Source organism: Solanum lycopersicum, chromosome 3 (assembly GCF_036512215.1).
Source record: "Solanum lycopersicum chromosome 3, SLM_r2.1".
Lineage (NCBI taxonomy): Eukaryota > Viridiplantae > Streptophyta > Magnoliopsida > Solanales > Solanaceae > Solanum > Solanum lycopersicum.
In genome coordinates this window covers 3,043,719-3,065,241 of record NC_090802.1, presented here as the reverse complement: position 1 = coordinate 3,065,241, position 21,523 = coordinate 3,043,719, and the positions used below count along the sequence as shown (strand labels likewise).

The 21,523-nt window shown below is 30.0% G+C and overlaps 2 protein-coding genes and 1 pseudogene across 2 annotated transcripts; 1 reads left to right on the top strand and 2 right to left on the bottom strand.

Annotated features, from left to right (window-relative positions):
- Positions 1 to 3,432: 3,432 nt before the first annotated feature.
- On the bottom strand, positions 3,433 to 8,974 carry LOC101258335 (probable NADH dehydrogenase [ubiquinone] 1 alpha subcomplex subunit 5, mitochondrial). The gene is made up of 2 exons (XM_004234150.5): positions 8,483 to 8,974; positions 3,433 to 3,964 (listed from the first exon to the last, which is right to left on the bottom strand). Exons 1-2 carry the CDS (start codon positions 8,799 to 8,801, stop codon positions 3,759 to 3,761), a joined length of 525 nt encoding a protein of 174 aa, XP_004234198.3. The 5' UTR covers positions 8,802 to 8,974; the 3' UTR covers positions 3,433 to 3,758.
- A 570-nt stretch (positions 8,975 to 9,544) lies between these two features.
- On the top strand, positions 9,545 to 10,396 carry LOC138347727 (uncharacterized; annotated as a pseudogene).
- A 9,179-nt stretch (positions 10,397 to 19,575) lies between these two features.
- LOC104646114 (probable WRKY transcription factor 27) lies at positions 19,576 to 20,835 on the bottom strand. The gene is made up of 3 exons (XM_010319216.1): positions 20,297 to 20,835; positions 20,101 to 20,214; positions 19,576 to 20,002 (listed from the first exon to the last, which is right to left on the bottom strand). Exons 1-3 carry the CDS (start codon positions 20,833 to 20,835, stop codon positions 19,576 to 19,578), a joined length of 1,080 nt encoding a protein of 359 aa, XP_010317518.1.
- Between the last annotated feature and the right edge of the window lie 688 nt (positions 20,836 to 21,523).

The following is a 21,523-nucleotide window of genomic DNA, read 5'->3' as shown; positions in this document are numbered from 1 at the left end:
CCTCATTTGTTTGTTCAAGACTTCAAGTATCGATCTTTTATAAATAATGTTATCTTTTATTTTATTTTATTTATTTTTAATCTTCAAAAACTTCCTCAACTAATTAAGGTATATGTGACGAGAATCATTTTATTATATTTCAAAATTCTATGTGATCAATGTAATTTCCATTTATTGTTGAAAAATAGGAAATTCTGAGGATATGGCTACACCAAAAAATTTACAAAATGTTTGACATCAAATGAGATATTTATGAGCTTGTTATTGTTGTTTTCTTTTTGTTTTGTTTGAAGTGATGATATTTTTTCTTTTTTTCGTAATATATAGATATAAAAAAAAAGATTATTTATAAATTTTATGAGAGTTTTTTCTGTGAAGTATGGTCAAGTTTATTAATACAAAATATAAATAATAGAAAAGGTAGAAGTTCACTTTGTGAAATTATAATAGGTCAAGATATTTGAATTTAGAGGCTGATGTGTGCTCTTCAATTTGTGATTTAGGTGTTATATATGTCTCATTAAAAAGTGGCCCTCACATATTTTTTTCCACTTATGAAATAGAACAAATTGATTTTTTTTTATTAAAATAAAATTCATATAAGATATATTTGATTCATTTTACCAAATTGAGGAATATATTTAATAATTCTCACATGTAAATACGGGTGAAACTTATTCATACCGAGTGTTTACATCAATCCGATACATGCACGCCACGTGATTAAATTTATAATTCATTTTATTTCAAACTTAATTAATTAACATGTGTTTTACTTTATTGAATCACATTATAATGGATTTTGATGTAAACACCCGGTGCGGGTAAATTTTTTTCCGTAAATTCTATTTACATTTTTAATTCAATACCTAATTTTTAAAATTTTTTTTGATGACAAGAAAAATCCGCAGACACTATCTTTTGGGTGCGCACGGAGTAAAATCACTCCGCTCCTATACAATAGCCCGCAAACCACATAGCACTGTAACGACATTAAATATTGACACTAATAAAGAGTGTTAAAGTCTTCACCAGCATTAGTTAAGTGTTATTAAACCAATGTCGCTAAAGGCTTTAGAGACATATACAAAGAGTGACAATTGCTGCTAAAAATACATATTTAGCGGCAATTAAAAATTAAATGTCACTAATGGTCATTTTTGTTGTAGTGCAGGAGAGTTAATCCGCACTAGGCAAGGTTGATGCGATGAGCTCGATCCAGAAGTCAAATCCCTTACTTTCGCTGACAATGATTTTTAAACTTGAGACCTAAAATTTCAAAACCCAAATCACTGAGCAACCCCAAATATACTAATTAATTTGGACATAGTATATTATATAGTCTATGACTATGTATTAGCCTTTTCTCACCGGGAGTAACGAATAAACTAATCATCTTTCTTCAGAAGCATTGACTATGAACTGGATCTGTTAATTTGAAAACAATTGTTTAAACATTATTTATATTTAAATAAACAGCTAAAATTGTAAAAATAATAATAATAATAATAAAGTTTTAATTAGCGATCTGAAAAGTGATTTCTTGCTATTTCCCGCTAGAGTTATTTGTGTACTTCTAGAAATGTAAAAATACGTACACTAATTATACAAAAAGAAAATTAAATGAATTTCTAAAGTAATTTATTTTTCTTCTGAGTAAATCATGATTGATTATAGATAACAAATGATACATGCAAAATTATGTTTACGTATGTATTTATTTGTTACTTTAATATAAATATCGAATCGACTTCCACAACCTCCCAACCTTATTAGATGATTAACTTCTGATTAATTTTTTCTATCCATTTGATCAACTTGCATTTGATAAACCAAAAGAATAAAGATAAATTGAAACTATGTTATTCTTTTATTCTTTTTTCATCTCATTGACCAAATGGTGAGTAAACATCTGTTCACGTTCACTATCACTTGCATAATTGCCCAACTTGCATTATTGTATTGGTTTTGGAAACTTAATTATTCATTTACTTCTATCATATCGGGTTTCTAATTACAAATCAAACATCTCACTTACTTATACATAATATATGTATAACTCAAATTAAACTAGAATGCAAACCTTAACCCGAAATATAAGGATGTATAAAATCGAATCAAACTGAAAAAAAAAACTCGACTAGTGATTTGTTTTGACTTGGTTTGATGGTGGAAAAAAAAAACCCGACTATATTTAGGTTAGTTTGATTTCAATTAAAAAAAAGCAGTCCGAGATCAAACTAACCCGACATTATATATATAATTTTAAAATTTTATTTTATATGTAAAAATACTTACTTTGATATAATTTTTTAAATATCTCGTATACTATTTCATAGTTTTTATCTTTTAATATATTTATTTCGTGCTTGGAAGTTAGAATTGTTAATGATCTAATAAAGATTATAGCCCATACATGTTGGTGATTATAATAAAGTTTAAATAAAAATCAAATTAATATTAATGCAAAAAGAATATCAGTTCAACACTAAGAATGACAATAATATTGAATATTTGTTTTTTAGTTTTACATAAATTTAGACAATTAAAATACATGATCTAATTTTACTTTCTTTTAATATTTAGTCATCTAAATAATACTTACTAAACTTATTTTAGCATGATTTAGTACTTTAAATTATGATCAATTTCATTATGACTTATTAATTTGCAATATTTATTTTATGAGATTTTATTATTATCTTTTTGTTGAATATTTTAGTGTCATTAATCATATCACTATTTTTTCTTATTTTCTTGAGAAATAACTTAGATAGTTACATTTTGATAGGATTAAAGAAATATATTAATTACAAATAAATTATATCCTTGTAAGAATACATTATCGGAAAAATCCAAAGTTAAAAAACTTGAGTTTTATTGGTTTGGTTTGATTTGGTTTATAAATTCAAAAACCAACACAAATGATTTAGTTTGATATTTGAAAAACCCGAACTAATCCGATCATGTACGCCCCTATTGAAATATTAGGAAAAGAGGTTTTGATTGGCTAATGATAATAATACTTCACTAATATCCACTGAAATGCTAATGATTTCATATTTGATTTGTCATTCTTTCTCAATAGAGGCTTTTAACGTTTTCTTTTGAACATTCAACTATTAAAGCTCAACTCCACTTGCTTAGAATACGCCAAACGAAGTGACTTGACCAAACTAGGTGGGCACCAACAATCTTTTAAAATGTCTACTACCAAGCTCAATTTAACATGTTAAACTCATACCATAAGAACAAAATCCAAGCAAACTTCTCATTCTAATTAGCATTACTGGGATTCAACTCTACCATCACATTGTCAAGAAAGAAGAGAATTGAAAAATGAAGAAAAAGGAATAAGCTTAGAAAATTTGGTGACACCAGTGACTTGCTTATTTCACAAAGGGGTCTTCTGTAACATTCAACTGTCAAGGGTTTCCAGAACGGGCAAACGAGAGCGATGTCCTGATTATTGAGCATTCAAGAAAAGTTCAAAATAAAAATGTATGGCACATAAACCAGTTGGAGTTATACGAAGATTAAACCCCTTTTCTAGCAAACTAAAGAAATAAATACACCCGTTGCAGTAACCAGCTTGGTTTGTTCTTATTAACTAATGATTCAAGCTTTTGTGTCAACAAACTCCAGTTGGACCAATAAAAAGGATTATATAGAAATAACACACAGAGGAGAATGAGTGAGCACATTCAGTTTTGGATCCGGACATGGGTTTGATCAGTACAAATAGACCACTGAAGATTCTACTTTGATTGTGATTCACCTGATGCAATTGCAGGTTCATCTTTCTTTGAAGTCTCCAATTTGCCAGAAGTAACACTCTCTAGCGTATTATAAAACTCCTCAGGAAGAGGACCAGGACGATGAAGGGGAACGTGCTTGGGCACTGGAGCATCATTTTCTATAACTTCACACTCATAATCATCGGGAATACCCCAAGGTTTCCACTCTGTAAGAAAAAACCATTGCTCACAGCTTTAAGTTATATAGAAAATAAAATTGAAAATACTCTTAGCACTTACAATAACAAATTATAACTTCACCTAAAAAGGGTTTGACTCATACCATTCAGAATCTTAAATAAACTTCTTCCCTATAGGAAATCTGCCGGTGAAAGTCTCCCTTAATGGATCATGAAGAAAGACAAATAATATGTTTCTATGATCAAACATATTTCTCATTTCAACATAAAACTCGAGGAAAGCTGTTGTGGATGCATTTGTGGGCAAGACATATGTGCGACAGAGAGCCAAATAACTTGATTTAATTATTACGCTAGTTGTTTTCTTATTATTCTAGAATAGGAAGAATTTAATTATATTGTTAGTAGTTTTCTTATTAGTTTAGAATAGGATTTATGTTTCCTAGTTTCATAAGACTTCCTATTACTGTAAGAAGACTCCTATTTAAAAGAGGTTTTGAGGAATAAGAAGTACGCAGATTTTTGTCAGAAAACAAGAGATAGCAGTTCTCTCTTTTAATGAACTCTAAGGTTTAGGTCGATCTAGGAATTCGAACAAAAGCAAGGGAAAATCAAAGGTAGTTGAATTTGATTTCCCTGTGACTCGATCCTTCTCTAAGAATCCTAACTAAAGTACAAGATGTACATACTACAATAAGTATATGAAATAGGACTACAACAAACCCAGTATATAATCCCAACTATTAAGTAGGACAAAAGTTTCAATAAATCAGTCACGTGATGATCGTTACAATTTACGAATCAACAGTACATTCAAACAAGCATACAATGACAGTTCAGTTTTGTTAAATAAATTGCATTTTTTTGACAAGTATTATCAGGGGAAGCAGATAAATGTTGCTTTAAACTCTATAATTCATGAAAGGACAAAGCATATAGAAAGTCACTTTATTCGACAAAATTTTTGAGTGAGATGCACTATTTACAAGTTTTATCAACTCGAATGATTAGATAGTAGATATTCTTATTAGATTATTTCAGAATTACAGAACCAGGTATATTTACAGCAAGCTTCTTATACAACATGTAAACATAAACCTGAGAGGGAGTGTTAAGAATATTAAAAATATGTAAATGTAGCAAGAGCCAAGAAGCCATACCTTGTAAATATGGAAAAATCAAAATCTATATAGTTGTGAAATTAGGAGATCTATAGTATGTAATTACTACCTTTGGCCCAATTTATGTGACACTCTTTCATTTTTAGTCCGTTCCAAAAAATATGACAAATTTCTATATGTAGTAACAATTTAATTTTAGACTTCCCATTTTATCCCTAGGGAGATGATTTATAGGCCACAAATATCTATGGTTTTTTTAAATCATAAAGGTCTTTCTTTAAACTCCATGATCAGTCAAATACCTTCACATAAATTGGGACGACGGAGGGAATACATTTTCTTTTTTCTTTTTTTGTTAACTTTACTTAAATCCCCTATAGCTTAAGTGAAAATCAAGCAATTCTAAATTTGGAATGTTATCTTTTTATCCTCTCTTTACATTCAACCCCAACTCCTTTCACCTCAGTAATCTACTTAGCACAAAACAAGTACTCCCTCCGCTTCAATCTATTTGGACTTACTTCCCTATTTAGTCTGTTACAAAAAAGAACGACTTTTCCCTTTTTTAAGCAACTCTCTAATTTCAACTTCCCACAAGACATGTTTAATTTTAGACCACAAAATTCAAAAGTCTTCTTTAGTTTCATAACCTCCATGCCAAGTCAGAATAGGCCAAACAAATTAAAACAGAGGGAGTAATGTGAAGTGTCTAGCCTTAGTTGAGAAAATCGGCTATAGGCTACTTACATGGTCTCATAATCCTCATTTCATAAGTTACCTTTTTGAGATTAAGTTAAGCCCAATCTTCATTTCATAAGTTAGCTTTTGAGATTAAGTTAAGCCCAACCCTCATTTCATAAGTTAGCTTTTGAGATTAAGTTAAGCCCAAAAATCATTATCTTAACATGTTTAGGCTTGAGTTAGGCCCAAGGAATATTTTCTTAACAGACTAAAAGAAGATGAATAAAATGAATTAAGGATGACTACTAATTTATAGCGCAATAGCTCTATTTATTTGAAGACAGACTAGAGGATCTCCAACAAAAGACTTGTCCACTAGCTTGTCAAACAAAATAAGCATATGTTCAGATTCCCCACAAGTGTGAGAGACAAATTAACAGACAGAAATGAGTAAACAACAACAAACAAGAAACCCAATAGGCTAGAACACATAGTAAAGTCCATATATTTGTACCATTGATGCAAAGGGCTGTGTAAATATCAGCAGCGAAGTGGTGCTGATCTTGTAAAGTAAAACCAAAATTTACATAGTGCAAGTGGCAAATTTATCTTACGTTCTTAACTTATTTTGAGAAATCAACTATAACACTACCACATAACACATTCCTTTTTGACGAGTGTTAGATTAACAGGTTTAGACCAACAAATAAAAGTGTGGACGAACTTGATTTGGAACTGAGGCTAATGAGCAGCCTGGAAGCTTTGTCACCATAGAAGAACCAACTAAACAAAGACTTCAACAGTTGCAATGGCATATCCCAATAATGCTTTGTCACAAACTGTTGTGAGGCTATCCGAAATTCCTAATTATAAATATACAAAATTACCTTCAAGGGGATTCATCTTCTTGGTTAGTTCTATAATGTGGTTATTAGACCAACTAAGTTGTACGAGGTGGAATGTTGATCAATCAAGAACTCACACATTCAGAAGATGAAGGTAGCAGAGATGAGGATGTTTAGATGGATGAGTGGGCATACTAAGAGAGACAAAATCAAAAATGAAGATATACGGGACAAGGTGGAAGTGTCTTCGTGGTGGACAAGACGTGGGAATTGACTGCATCAACAAGTGATAATTATTGCATAAGCAAGTCGCAAGCTCATGCATTATTAGTGTGTTTCCTCTTAAGAGAGTGATCCTTAAAAATACCAAACCAAGATATCCTCTCGTTTTTTGCCGCTTACCGTTAGATGATGCAAGAACTTATCACTATCTTTTTCCTCATAGGTTCCTAACCTTGCCAATATTGGCACACCCCAACATTCCGATGTCATTTTGGTATCAGAGCTTTTTGCTTGGGTATTTACCTATTTGCCTTTTATTTGGTGTTAGTTCTATATATTGTATCTTCATCCTTCCCATTTCATTATTGTTTTTACCTTATATCTTTTTATAGTTAGGTTTGTGTCCTTCTATCTTTCCATATTTGCATCCTGGTCCTTGAGCTTTTCAGATTGTTACCTTTGCCCCTTAAGTGTCTCTTATTTGCAGAAGTACTTCTTGTCCTTTACGTGTCACACTATTATGTCACACAGTTGTGTGAACTAGTGCATGTCAAGGAAAGTTTTGTCAAAAGGGCTATACATTGCCTGAATCGTTTTAAATGGAATCATTTGTGACCTTCCGGTCTTTAAATTTTCCTGGTTCATTGTTCATACTTAGTGCCTTTGCAGGACCCAAACATGCCTCGAAGAAATCAAAATCCTCATCAAAAAAATGTCTGTAAAATTAAATTAGAGGAATTATGAGCCCAAGTTAGGCAATTAGAGGCACCACTTGCAAGGCAAGAAACTGTTCAAAGCGAAGCCCCGAATGAAGAAGTGAATACTGACACTTCTGCAACTGAGGAAGATAAGTCAATCCATGCATTGAAGATGTTACTTCATCTCAACAAGTGTTACCTAGATATCGTCCATGAGGTCTAGTTCAAGATATGGAGTTATGGGAATTAAAATTGATATCCCTTATCCTTGGAAATAGCCGACCAAGGTGGCCTCTTGTTTTTTTGGCTATCATATCATAGCAGGGTTCCTAACCTCACCAATATTAGCACATTGACGACATTCCAGCTTCAAGTTCTGTTTGTTTTCCATTGCCTCATACTAGAGAAAATAAGTATCTTGCTAGTAGAGTGATATACAAATAAAATTAGTCAAATTCATACCTCAATTTTACGAAATTATCTATAGTTTTTCAGTGGTGAGTAGGAAGACCAAGATTATATTTTTTGACAAAGTGTACTTCCTAATCAAGTCATCAAGTGAAGCAAAACTGGACCTCTGCTAGTCCACAATTGGATACAATTTACACTAACTGTGTTAATCTTGGCCAAAGTTGCCAGCCTTTTTTGTCCATAATCTATCAAATGCAGTCAATTCAGGTTGAAAATTATTAAGAGATTGGTAGATTACCGGAAGTTCATCTAACTCTCCTACATTTTTCACTAGGTCAATCCCCATAATCATAGTACCAAACAGGGAAATCAAAACATAGATCTACTATTGTCTCATCAATCATTCACTCAGTATAAGGAAAAAATTCCCCATGTTTAACAATTGCATAGAAATTCAGCATTCAATAAAAAATGGACAAATAAAAGAAACAGACACAGACGCACACGTATAGGTATATACACATATGAAGTAAAAATGGAAGACATGAGTTTTGTTTCTGTACGAACCGTTCATGTGGCCGATGAGCTTAAGCTCATCCTGAGCTTCCTCAATTAACTCTTCAACCTGGCCACAACCAAGCCGCTTCTCGATCATTTCCGAATCTGCTTCCTCCTGACAGACACTAAGACGGTGGCGCGTAAAGCTTTCCACGGCTTTCCGGTATCCCTCGTCCTCCGGCACAGCCTTGATCTCCTCTAGAGTTTTCCTGTAAAGATTAATCAGAACTTCCCTCGCATTTGGCACAACATCAAGACCTACGATCCCCGTCGTCTCCTTCACTTTCGCCATCATCACCAATGGCCTCGCTATTCTTCGGAGAAACATTTTTCCGACTCGTCGGTCGACTGTAACTCTGAGACCCGCTCGGAGCTCTGAAGAAGGGAAATCCTCAACCTTCAGCTGATTGACTCATAATTTTGGCCTGTTTGACAAATGATCAGAACTATCTGGGTTGGGTTAACTTTTCTACAAGTATTGGGCCCATTTATCTACTTTCTATATTCTTGTATAATTGGTGTATATTTATTATGATGATATTAGGCTATTTTTTAAGTAAATAAAAATAATTATAACTATTGTTAACTTATTACGTACTTTATTATGTATATATATTAGGGAAAATTATATGAAATGGCAAACATTCATAACTAATTATATGTTAGGGGTATAGTTTAATTTATTTACATTATATAATTATAGTTTATTTTATTTTGCTATAATTAATGGGGGCCCACAACCTATTATGTAACCAATTGTATAAAAATCTTATTTTCTAATTTTGTATATAATTATACACAATCTAATTTTCTCTCTCCTTTCCTCATTTTAACGTCTTCTCCTACATTTAATACTCCAATATCATATTTGAATTTCGAATTTTTGTCCAAAATTTCAGTAATCCCTCTTGAAGTTGAAGTCTCCTCCCTAAGTTGAAGTCAATTTCATAAGTTATCCTTAATTTTAGTTGTTTACCTTTTTTTTCTAACTTATCTAAAAATTGTATATGTGTTCTGTTTTTTTTCCATATATTTTGATGAAATAATCGTTTTTTTGTTCTTGATAGATCTAAAATTCGTCAAACAATGAACGAATCGTCTACATCTTTGAGGATTACCAGAGGTAGTCCTTTGCATGTCAATGTTGTTGACATTTTACCATCCTTTTCAATGGGGCTAACTCAAGAATTTGGGGTTAATGTAAGGTCTTTGGGAAAATCAAAACAACTTATACAAGAACAAACCATGGAAGAGTTGAGATCAAAGAAAAAAAACGACCCTATGGCAGTTCAACAAGTTAACCATGGCGTTCCAATGCATTCATCAGTCCCAAGGAAAGAGGCTCCGGTACAACAGAACTTGCCTTGTAATCTTGAGGATCTCTACAAGGGTACCACCAAAAAGATGAAAATTTCTAGAGAAATTGCCGATTCGAGTGGCAAGAGAATTGTGCAAGAGATTCTGACAATCGAAATTAAACCTGGGTGGAAGAAAGGTACAAAGATCACCTTCCAAGAAAAAGGGAATGAGCAGCCAGGTGTTATACCAGCTGATCTGGTCTTCATAATAGATGAGAAACCTCATAAGGTTTTCTCGCGTGATGGAAATGACTTGATTGTCACACAAAAGATTCCTTCGGCTGAAGCTTTAACCGGTACTAATGTCCAACTCACTACTCTGGATGGAAGGAACTTAACAATTCCAATCAACAACGTGATTCAACCAAATTATGAACATATCGTCCCAGGTGAAGGCATGCCGCTTCCAAAAGATCCGTCAAAGAAAGGGAATTTGAGGATCAAGTTTGACATCAAGTTCCCTGCTCGTCTCACTGTGGCTCAGAAATCTGGTATCAAAGAGCTGTTGGGTTTAAAACACAAACTTAGATACAATTTTTTTGTTAATTAGTTGTCAATATACAAAAACCATTAAATTAAGTATTGTATATAGTATATTCCATGTGAGTAATTGTATATAGTATATTGCATGTTTATGTTATTTTTGGTTTTTGTATATATATACAAAATAGTAATTGGACTTAGTTATACAGATGGAAAATTTGAATATATGATTAGAATTTGTATATTCTATTAGAATACATTTACAAAAATTGATATGTACATGTCTGTTTTAATAGCTAGTAGTAGCGATTGTATATAGATGGGGAAATATCATATGTGATTATAATTTTGTATATTGTAGTAGTTATATATAAATTATCGAATATAATGTATTGAATATGCATATACAATTGATAAAAACATTGAATAAGTGTTAGTATATACTATATACAATTAAAAACCTGAATAACATATATCTCTTGTTATACAAATTCGTAAAATACATTTTTGTACATGTATATATTTATTCAATAAGATTGTATATGTATATTTATTGCAATCTAATTGGATGTGCATATACAATAAAAGACATTGAATACGTGCTGGTATATACTATATACAAAAAAGGTAAGTTCATATATATAAACAGAAAATAATCTGTGAATGGCTTTTTATTTTTATTTTTTTTATATATATAGGTAGGTATGTATATACAGAAATTAATTTGTACATGACTTATTATAAACAGATTTTTTTTTTTGAATTTGAACGTATGGCTTGAAAATAGGGACGTTTCCCTAAAATTGTGGCATTATCTTGATTTATTATTACCATATTTAATGCTTCAGTTACAAACAACTTTTTAAAATAAAATTGTATAAATAATAAAAAAAAATTTATATACAAAATTAAAGACACCTTTAATAACTTAACTATACCCATATTATGTAATTAGGTAAACTATACCCATATAATGTTATTTAATCTAATAAGTTTGCCATATATGAAATTTTCCCTATATATTATGAGGGTAACCTTTTTTATTCCATATTTTTTTACTTTGTTTTGTAATTATTTTTAAATACTCTCAAAATTTAGTGAGAAATTAAATCCTATTCCTAAAGAAAGTAGGAGAAATAAATAAAATAGGAATATTCATCTCTATATATACTCTGTTCCTTCAAAAAATATTTCTTTCACATGAAAACCTAAAATTGTTCTATAATTGTTTTGTGTTGGATTTGCTCGTGTTGACCAATGAGTTACCCTGAATCTTTTATATATAATCTGCAATTATTGCACTATATTCGTTTATGCTTGTATTTCTTATAATGTTGGTCAATTAGCTTACTTTTCGCCGAAATCAAGTATTGCAATTGCAGAGAAATTCAAATTTAAAAACTCAAAAAATTCTCATTAGCTTGACGTGGAAAATAAATTTTAGTCAGAGTATGATCTAGGAAATCAAGCTTCGTTAAAAATCTTTTATGTGACAATTCCACCACTTACCTGATATACTTGAATATGCAAACTCAACCTTGAATGGCGTGTGGACCCTCGAAGGGGAGCTTTAGAGCAATGGTAAAATTGTCTATGTGTGGCCTATAGGCTATAGGTCATGGGTTCGAGTTGTGGAAGCAATCACTAATGCTTGCATTTGAATAGACTGTCTACATCACACTCTACTCCGGCTCCCTTATGGTGCAACCCTGCTAATGTGGAAAGCTTTATACACGCGGCTACCCTTTTATATATAGATATAATTTTTTACTAATAATTTAAATAACCTCTGAAACAAAAAAAAAAAAAAGAACTTGGAAGCATCTTCTTTTTTTATTAAAAAAAAAACAGTCAAAGTTGAATAGTGATTTGAAAGGTTTAGCCATTTTTCTCCTTTTTCTGAATTATTAGGGTTACATGAAAGGGTTTTATGGAGAGTTTTATATATATATATATATATATATATATATATAACACAACTCCCTACATGTGAATGACTTGTGATTTGTTGGTGTTTAAATGGATAATTAATTAAATAAAATTTGAGTAAAATTATAATTGTGGTTATAAATATAAATTATATATTTTCTTTTGTATTTATAATTGTTTTCGTCTTTCGTCTTGGCGTGAGCTATGTACTGACCTTGTTTTCCTTTTTGAGAAATTGCAACCATGCTATTATATCCAGAAATAAAACAAGAGAAAGCGAAAAAATAATATTGGTTAAATAATAAATCAAGGACCAAATAATAATTTTATATATATAATATTGAATTTCTTAAATGTACTTTTTAATATAAATTACAAGTAAAACATAAAACATTATACTTAAAAGTATATTAATTATGGATGACAACATAAGAAAATAAACTAAATCATAATGAAAATAACTAAAAAGGGACAAAAGTAGTTAACTCCAACTTAATTAATTCTAAACATATATATAATTTCTTGATTGTTTAGATTGATAATTAATCTTGGAGAACTATTTTTAGTATACTCTGTCAAACATTTGTGGACGGAGGGAGTATCTTTCTTTGAGTAATATAATTTTAAAACCATTTTTATAGAAGTAGAATTTCAAAGATAATAACAATATATTGGTATAGACAGAGGCGAATCCACGTTGGTTCCAGGCATCACCCAAACTCACTCGGCAAAAACTTACACATATATATATGGTAATCTTCTACATTTATGTGGATATATATTATTGAACCCCCTAAATGACAAACTGAAACAAATAGCCTAGTTGTAGGTCTCTTGAAAATTAACCTTCATGTCGAGGGTTAAAATCCTTGCGTTAGCATTTTTTTTTTCAGTTTGATTTTACACTTTTTTTTTTAGTTTTTTATTTTATAAAGCATGTTAAAAGTATGATTTTAAATCCCAAAAAAAGTTCAATGGTCTGTCACTAAAATTATGTACTATTACTTTCTTGAAATTTTATTTCATTGACTTATATATACACTTATATTTTTATTTTTCGAATATCAAAATGAAAATTTTGAATCCACGACCAAGCGCAGAAATTTGACCAGATATTTCATCGGATACGTGTGAGTAAGCTAGCCTGAGATAGACTGATTAGTATTAATATATACTATTATAAACATTTGGAGTACTGGATGGTGGGCTTGTGGCCTAGTGATTTAATACAACTTGAATCATTTAGTTTCAGATTTAAATTTTTGTCCATAAATATATCAGATGATTTTTTTTATTTGTCTAAGCTTAGATGAATAGAATTACTTAATATATATTGGTGGTGAAAAATAACACATATTTAGTGAAATTAACAGGAGTCCGTAGCTTAAAGGGTATATTATGTTAATAAAAATTCTAAAATGGTATATGAATATTTATTTTGACCAAAAGGACAAAATTGCTGGAAGGGCAGCGACTTTGCTTGCCGAAAAAAGTAAAATCGCTGCCTTGACAGCGATTTCTAAATTTTTTTTTAAAAATAATTTTTTAATAAATCGCTCCCCAAAGAGCGATTTTCTTAATTTTTTATTTGAAATTAAAAAAAAAAAAAAGGAGCAAATCGCTGCAAGTGCAGCGATTTGTCTCCAATTTTCTTTTATGTTTTTCTAAATCAATTTTTTAGAAAAATTGTAATTGCTACTTATTTTAAAAAATTATTTAAAAAAAATATTTTGAAATAAGTAGTAGAAAAATTTAAAATTAAAATTTCTTTAAAAAATTTAAATTTAAATTTTAAAAATTGTAAAAAAAAAAATTAAAAAAATTGATTGGAAAAAATAAAAAAAAAAATTGGAGGCAAACTAGGAGCAAATCGCTGCAAGGGCAGCGATTTGTCTCCAAATTTTTATTTTTTTTTCCAATCAATTTTTTTAATTTTTCTTTTTACAATTTTTAAAATTAAATTTTAATTTTAAATTTTTCTACTATTTATTCCAAAATAATTTTTTTTTATAATAATTTTTTTAAAAATAATTTTTTAAAACAAGTAGCAATTATAATTTTTCTAAAAGATTGATTTAAAAGAATATAAAAGAAAATTGGAGACAAATCGCTGCACTTGCAGCGATTTGCTTTAATTTTTTTTTAATTTCAAATAAAAAATTAAGAAATCGCTCCTTAGGGAGCGATTTATTAAAAAATTATTTTTTAAAAAATATTTTAGAAATCGCTGCCAAGGCAGCGATTTTACTTTTTCTGGCAAGCAAAGTCGCTGTCCTTCAAGCGATTTTGCCCTTTTGGTTAAAATAAATATTCATATACCGTTTTAAAATTTTTATTAACATTGTATACCCTTTAGGCTCCGGACTCAAATTAACAGAGGGCAAGGTGCATAAAAGTGTCTCTATATATATAAATTGTAAATGTTTCGCTTGCAATAAATCAAAATAAAATAAAATATCTACTTAATTATTAAATATTAAAAAAATATATTCAGCAACGATCAAATAACATATGGTTAAACTTCCAAAAATATAACAGAAACTTTCTATATGTCACAGTAAGTACTTCCAAAAATGTAACAACAACTTTCTATATGCCACCGTAAATATTACAATAATAATCATGAAGATCAATTTTGAGTAATAATTTTCTCATTATCAATGATCTAGGTTCTAATGTTTTTTTCTTAATTAAAAAATTAAGAACACTTGCAAATTGCATAGTTACCTATTCAAATGTAAATAATGTTAGAGCATATGAAAAGATAGACATAATATCAATATTTAATTAGGGAGTATAATTAGAAGGTAGAGTTCATGTAAACACATTAGTTGATACAATAATTATCACATTTACAAATAATATTTCTAACATGAGATTAAAACCTACGAATTTATATAATAATAGAGATCAAACATGCAATTACAATACACGTTCTCACAACTGATATTATTAAAATATCCTTTTATCACCATTTCATATTTTTTCTAATTGGGGAAGTTTTGTATTTTGTACAAAATAAAATTTTATCTTTCTCCAACTATAAATTGAAGTCCTATTCTTTTGAAAAATAAGTAACAATATAAGATCTCTACCATATTGAAAAGTATTACTCTTGAATTGATTTTTTTAATTTTTCAGTTGCTAAATTTAGAATTATAATGAAATTCTATTTACTTTGTCAAAATCTTAGGATACCCTTTTATTTTTTGCTTTTTGTTTCTATGAGAATCTTCTCATAAAAAATAGTTAATACTATTTTTCAGTTTTAAAAAAATAGCTAACTAAAGAAGAAAATCTAAGAATTATAAAATAGGTCAAATAACATGGTACAAAATTTAACTCCCTAAAAAAATATGTCAAAAAAGGTCATTATAAATATAAGATATTCAAATATATATGGGTTATAAATATATAAATGTACTAGTAGGAAAAACATGTCAAAAAAGGTCATTATAAATATAAAATATACAAATGTATGTGGGTTAAATATATAAATGTACTAATAGGTAAATTAATTAAATTATAACTATGTTTAATAATGAACTAGTATAGATACTTATTAACGTATCTAATTTTTCCAATTTGGTAATTGATATTACATACTGGCTCTGCCACTGTTTGGTATTACATCTTGAGAGAAAGCACTAAAGCAATTTAAAAAGAAAATGTCAGTGAGAGTGTTGAGATAAGGATAACCAAAAAAAAAATAAAAATTATGTGCTTATCTAATTAATAATTTTTGCAATACTTCTTAGGAAAATTTACGTGAAATGACAAACATTTATCGTATACGATGCTTCATGGTTACACTTACAGATATGTTTATTAGCGGTTATAATTTCTTAAATTTTGTTATTCAGTTTCTAATTGTATAAATTTAGAATTTCAATAATTTATTTGTACACGATTAATTGATACATTTTATTTGTATAAGTTATGAAAAAATCATGATAAACTATTGTGTTTGTATATTTGTAAGCAAAATATACATATGGAGTTTCAAAAAATTCCTAAATGTATAAACACAGAATTTACATATACTAATCATGTTTGTATATTGAAAGCGAAACATACAAACGAATATACCCATAGCAAACAAAAATATATGTATGGAGTATAATTAAGCAAATTGTAATAATAAAGAGTTATTTATTTCACTTACTTGCTAAAAAATGAGATAGTAAAAATAGTAATAATATAGTTTTAAAAACAGTGAATAATCGTAGTTGAAAATATACGGGGTATATAAAGTATGTGTGATATACATAAAAATATATCAAGTTATACGCCTTTGATATTTGAGTAATATAATGTATATAATTAGAGTATTATCATATTAACTTCTGGATAAGTTATATTAATATTTAAGGTTAGAGAGTATACTAAGAGATCGATAATGAAAATTATGATTAAGGTAAGAATCTCAAGTGAAAGTTGTGTGAGTATTTTTCGTTATTTATTATATTTTCTAATTATGCTTTATTAAAAACTCTTATATCTATCTAGACTAGGTCCGATGACAAAAAGTGAAAAATATTAGAGGTGTAGAATCCTAGCAAGTAATACCAATATAATGGTCATGACCTATTGTTTGCTCTTTCCTCAATTTTCAATTTATTTTATTTATCCTTGTTAAATTTTCATATTTTGGATGATTTGGTTACACTTTGAATACTTTACGAGGTATATCTCACGATATCATCTATATATATATTAAGTAACTCAATCCGTCTAAATTTAAATAGATGAAAAGACCTTCACTAAAATTTGAATCTAATTCAAATATCAATAGTTCTTCATGACTTTTTCATTTTTTTCATTACTCTATTTTGATTTTTAGTTTGAGTTTTTTTGTCATACTATTATATATGACAACAAATGAATTATTTAATAGGGAACACAGAGAAAGAAAAATGTCAAATTAGATTGGTTAAAGTGGGGAACATTTAGGTTTTTGTCCACACATCCATAACATCATTTACAATATATTAAAAAATTGAATACTTATCAAAATTATGAAAATATATTGTAACGATCGGGTTTCATTGTTATATAAATGAATGAGAAAAATTGAGGCCGAATTTTTTTTCGTAGTACTAGAATTTTCCTAACTTTGTTCAGATTTGAAGGAATTTGGAGTCATCAAGGGGTAGGGATATATGGTAGCAATCGGGATGGAGTAAATGTGGATTTGATTACATGAATGGATAGATAACTCGTGAAGGAATTCGTACGGCTTTACGACATCGAATTTGGATAAGTAGATTACCGGAGTTGATTTGGCTTTAAGAGAACTTTCTGAGCGTAGTGGGCTAAGAGTATGTTGTGAAAGGGAAAAATTGAAAAACTCTAAGGAGCCTACTGCCTCGCTTTGTGCCGCTGCAGTGACGCCACTAAAGCGGGATCGGTGTCGCTGTAAAGGGCGAGGCAGAAATGGAATTAAAGAATTTTGGGATTTTTCGAGGCGGAGCTCACTGGTTCACTTTGTGCCGCTGCAGCGAAGCTGCTACAATGGGATGAGTGTCGTTGTAGCGGGATGACGGGTTATTAAATCGTAAATAAAATTCTTAGACGACTTTATTTTGTACTATTCAACTTTTTGAGTTAAGAGACGAACCCTGGACTATTTCAACTCTTTTTCCTCCATTCTTTAAACTAGAGGTAAGCTTTTCACTCCCCGAATTTATTTTTCAATTCGTAGAACATTTTAGAATGGGTCAAAATTGATGGGCAAGGATTTCTTGATGAATTCTATGGTGGAATTAACCCTAAATTGACTAGTTGGGGTCATGAGTTTGAAGTAGGGTTCATAGTTTGTTAGTATTCCGGGAACTTAGTATTTTTTTTATTGATTCTCGTATATAAATTTATTTTTGTAGACCATGAACAATCGGAGCGAATCCAAAAAGGAAAAAATCCAGTTATTTAGGATTTCAAACTTGTTTCGAGGTAGGTGATGGTTGTGATTCTATAATTGTGTGATATACACTTACTTTGCTTCGTTGTGATACTTGTATATATATGCATGTTGAAATATTGATCATAAATGTTGAAATAAGATATATGAATATCGATACCATGAAATCATGGCTTAAGTGTGTGATCTTAATGTGTTATTGTGATGTGTGATCGGGATCGACTGTCACATTCCAGCACACTGATTTGGATCGAATTATCGCGTTCCGACATGCCAACTGGGATTGGTTGCCATGTTCCGACATAAAATTGGATTGTATTTTCATGTTCCGACATGTTAACAGTTTGACTTTGGGTTCCGTGAGAGGACCAACTATGTGATGAACCATGTGAATTGTGATGTTGATTCTTATGATAGTATTGAATAAGTTAATATTTATGCATGTGTTATAATGATGAAATTGCTTGTTTATGCTACACTAGTGGATACCAGTACATGGTAATTGTGTATTGATTCTGCACTTGCTCTTATTTTTGTTGAGTACAGGGCATCTTCACGTGGCTGATGACAGACCTCGCTTAGGAGATCGGTGATCGCTTCGAGTTCAAGGGTGAGCCACATCGTTCGAGTTGCCATGGAATTCTCTTTAGCCTATGTCCACCATTTTCGGACCTAGACCTTGTTTTAGTTAGTTAGATAGCTCACTAGAAATTCTTGTTAGACTTGGATCTCGTTTCTAGTTTTGATACATTGACTTTCAGATTCTAGGTTTATCTTCAGCATAGTTAGTTATTAGATCTTTATTTAGTAATGAAACCTTAGTTATTTAACTTGCTTCCCTAACTTAAATACCTTAGTATCTAAATTTATTGCTTTGATTGGTTGCTAGTAGTGGTTCTTCCACCGAGTTATAATATGGGTGTCAATCAAAATGATCTGAATCGTGACAATAATTAAATACTCTAGAAACACGTACAAACACAATATAATCTAGAGATATAGTAATATATAAGCAATATATTCACATTTCAAGTTGTATTCACATTTTTCTTCAGCACCTACGCTACATCTTTTTCATTAGAAAAAATATGAGAAATGTTTTTTTCCATTCCTTATGTATAGCTTTTCCCCCCAACTCTTTTAAATGCAGTTGTTGAAGTAATCCTGGTCATTATCTTCAGCAAACTTAAATATAAGAATAATTTAGTCAAATAACCCTTTAAATTAATCTTCTTTCAGAGGTAAAAAATAAACATGACAAATAGTACAAAAGTTGAATATTGAAATAATGTATTACTTCATTAATGATGCAAAACTTTTGTATTTATAATTAAAATTTATATGTAGAGATTGCATTAAATGCTACTCCTAGCAACATTAGAAAACTTATACTTATTCTAATTATATATTTTCTAGATGTATAACTTGTTGGAGTTTTCAAAATCCATGAAAATTTTGTCATATGTAATCTCCTCCTCTTCAATTATATCACCTTTGTTCTCCACAACATCATCAACCATTTCATTATTTTTCTTAATTTCAGGTTTAGGTGCAGTTGAAGAGGCATCAACTTTGACACGCTTAGCACGTTTGGACGATGACGATGACGATGACGATGACGATGATGCGTTCAATTTTAACGCCTTTGGCACAATATTTATACTTTTTGGAAGTCTGCGTTTGGAAATATTGTTGTATAAAGCAAGAGACCTACGAGATGGAGGAGGATCATGGTTGTGTACATCAGAATAGGACACCAAAAAATACTTCTCATTCTTTGGGCTTTTCTCAATTATTTTTGTTGCTTTGCAGTTTGATGCACTGCATTTAAAGTAGTTCCTGATACACAAAATATAATATTACATTTGTTTTTACATTTATCATTAATAATTTTTTTTTTATATTGAGAAGTTAAAAATAAAAAAAAGAGAGCAAACCTTGGAAATGGAGAACCTTTGATTGACTTCTGACCATACTTTTGCCACGCCCATTTATCATCTGTGAGTTCCTCTTGCAACACTTCATTGAAAACTCTTGGTGACTGATCTCTTCTGTTTCAAATCAAAAGTATATATTAATATCAAAACACTCTAAACACTTCTTCAAAAAATTAAACAAATTTAAGTACGTTACCTTTTAAAGGTTCTGATCATAGAATTCTGCACGGGCATAGTGATGTTAGGATAAACTTGATCATGTACCACAAGTTGTTGCTGATTTACTGATTCTTCTGGTGTTGTTGTTGTTGGTAAGGGGGGAAGAAAGATTTGTTGCCTAAATTGTGGTTCTAAGTACATCATTGGATTCTTATTTTGATTCATAATTATAACCTGGTCATTTGATTTTTCAAGTTGTTGATGTACATAAATCGACTCTTGTGGTGTTGTAGTTGTAGTCGTTGTTGGCACACCCGTCGTCACTGTTGTTGGTAATGAAGGAAGAATGTTTTCTTCACTAAATTGATTTGGTTGAGTTGGATGTAAATACATCTCTTGGTTTTGGTTTGTGATTACGACCTGATCATTTGATTTTTTCTCGCGACCAACTGAAAAATCTAATGTTTTCTCAAAAGTATACGAGTCATTTTCAGAAGCAGTAACATTGGTAGGCTTATTAATAATAATATTACAACTCCTTACTACAGCACTTAAATCCCAATCATTATCCTCCATTTTAAATTAAAAAAAAAAAGTGTTTATTAAAAGAAGTAAGGATGTTTCTGTAAAGAGAGGAGCTAAGAAAAATATCAAAGACTGGGATGAAGAGAGATGAACCAAATTTACGTGTTATATAGAGAAGTTAGCGACGTACCTACCCGCTCCATGCACATCCATAATTAATTGGTATTTAATGAGAATTTAATTTACTTTTCCATTTTATTAAAAGGATAATTAGAAGATAATAAGAAAGAGAAGATAAAATTAATATTTTGTACCCAATTTGTTAAGAGTGTTGAAAAGTGTGATTTTTTAAATTAAAAAATTCTTAAATATTGAAAAGGAAGTCCCCTAAGAAAAGAAAATTTGCAATTTCAATGATTTTATGCCCCTTAACTTTACAATAATCCCAAAGTGGGGCAATAAATTATAGTTAATATGTTCTCTAAGAAATATATTTAGTGCAACATGACCATATCACATATTAAAATGTTAATAACTTTGATAAAGCAACAATATATGTTATATATGCTTCAGATTTTTAGATGTTGTAATGTGTTGAAAAGAGAAACTACACGCATGCACTTTCTAACTTTGATGGAAAACTCGAAAAATTGTTAAATGCAAGTCTACATAGATTAAATTAAAAAAAAAGACTAGTATATAAAATATTTTGTGTTTACGGAAGTCTACATAGACTAGA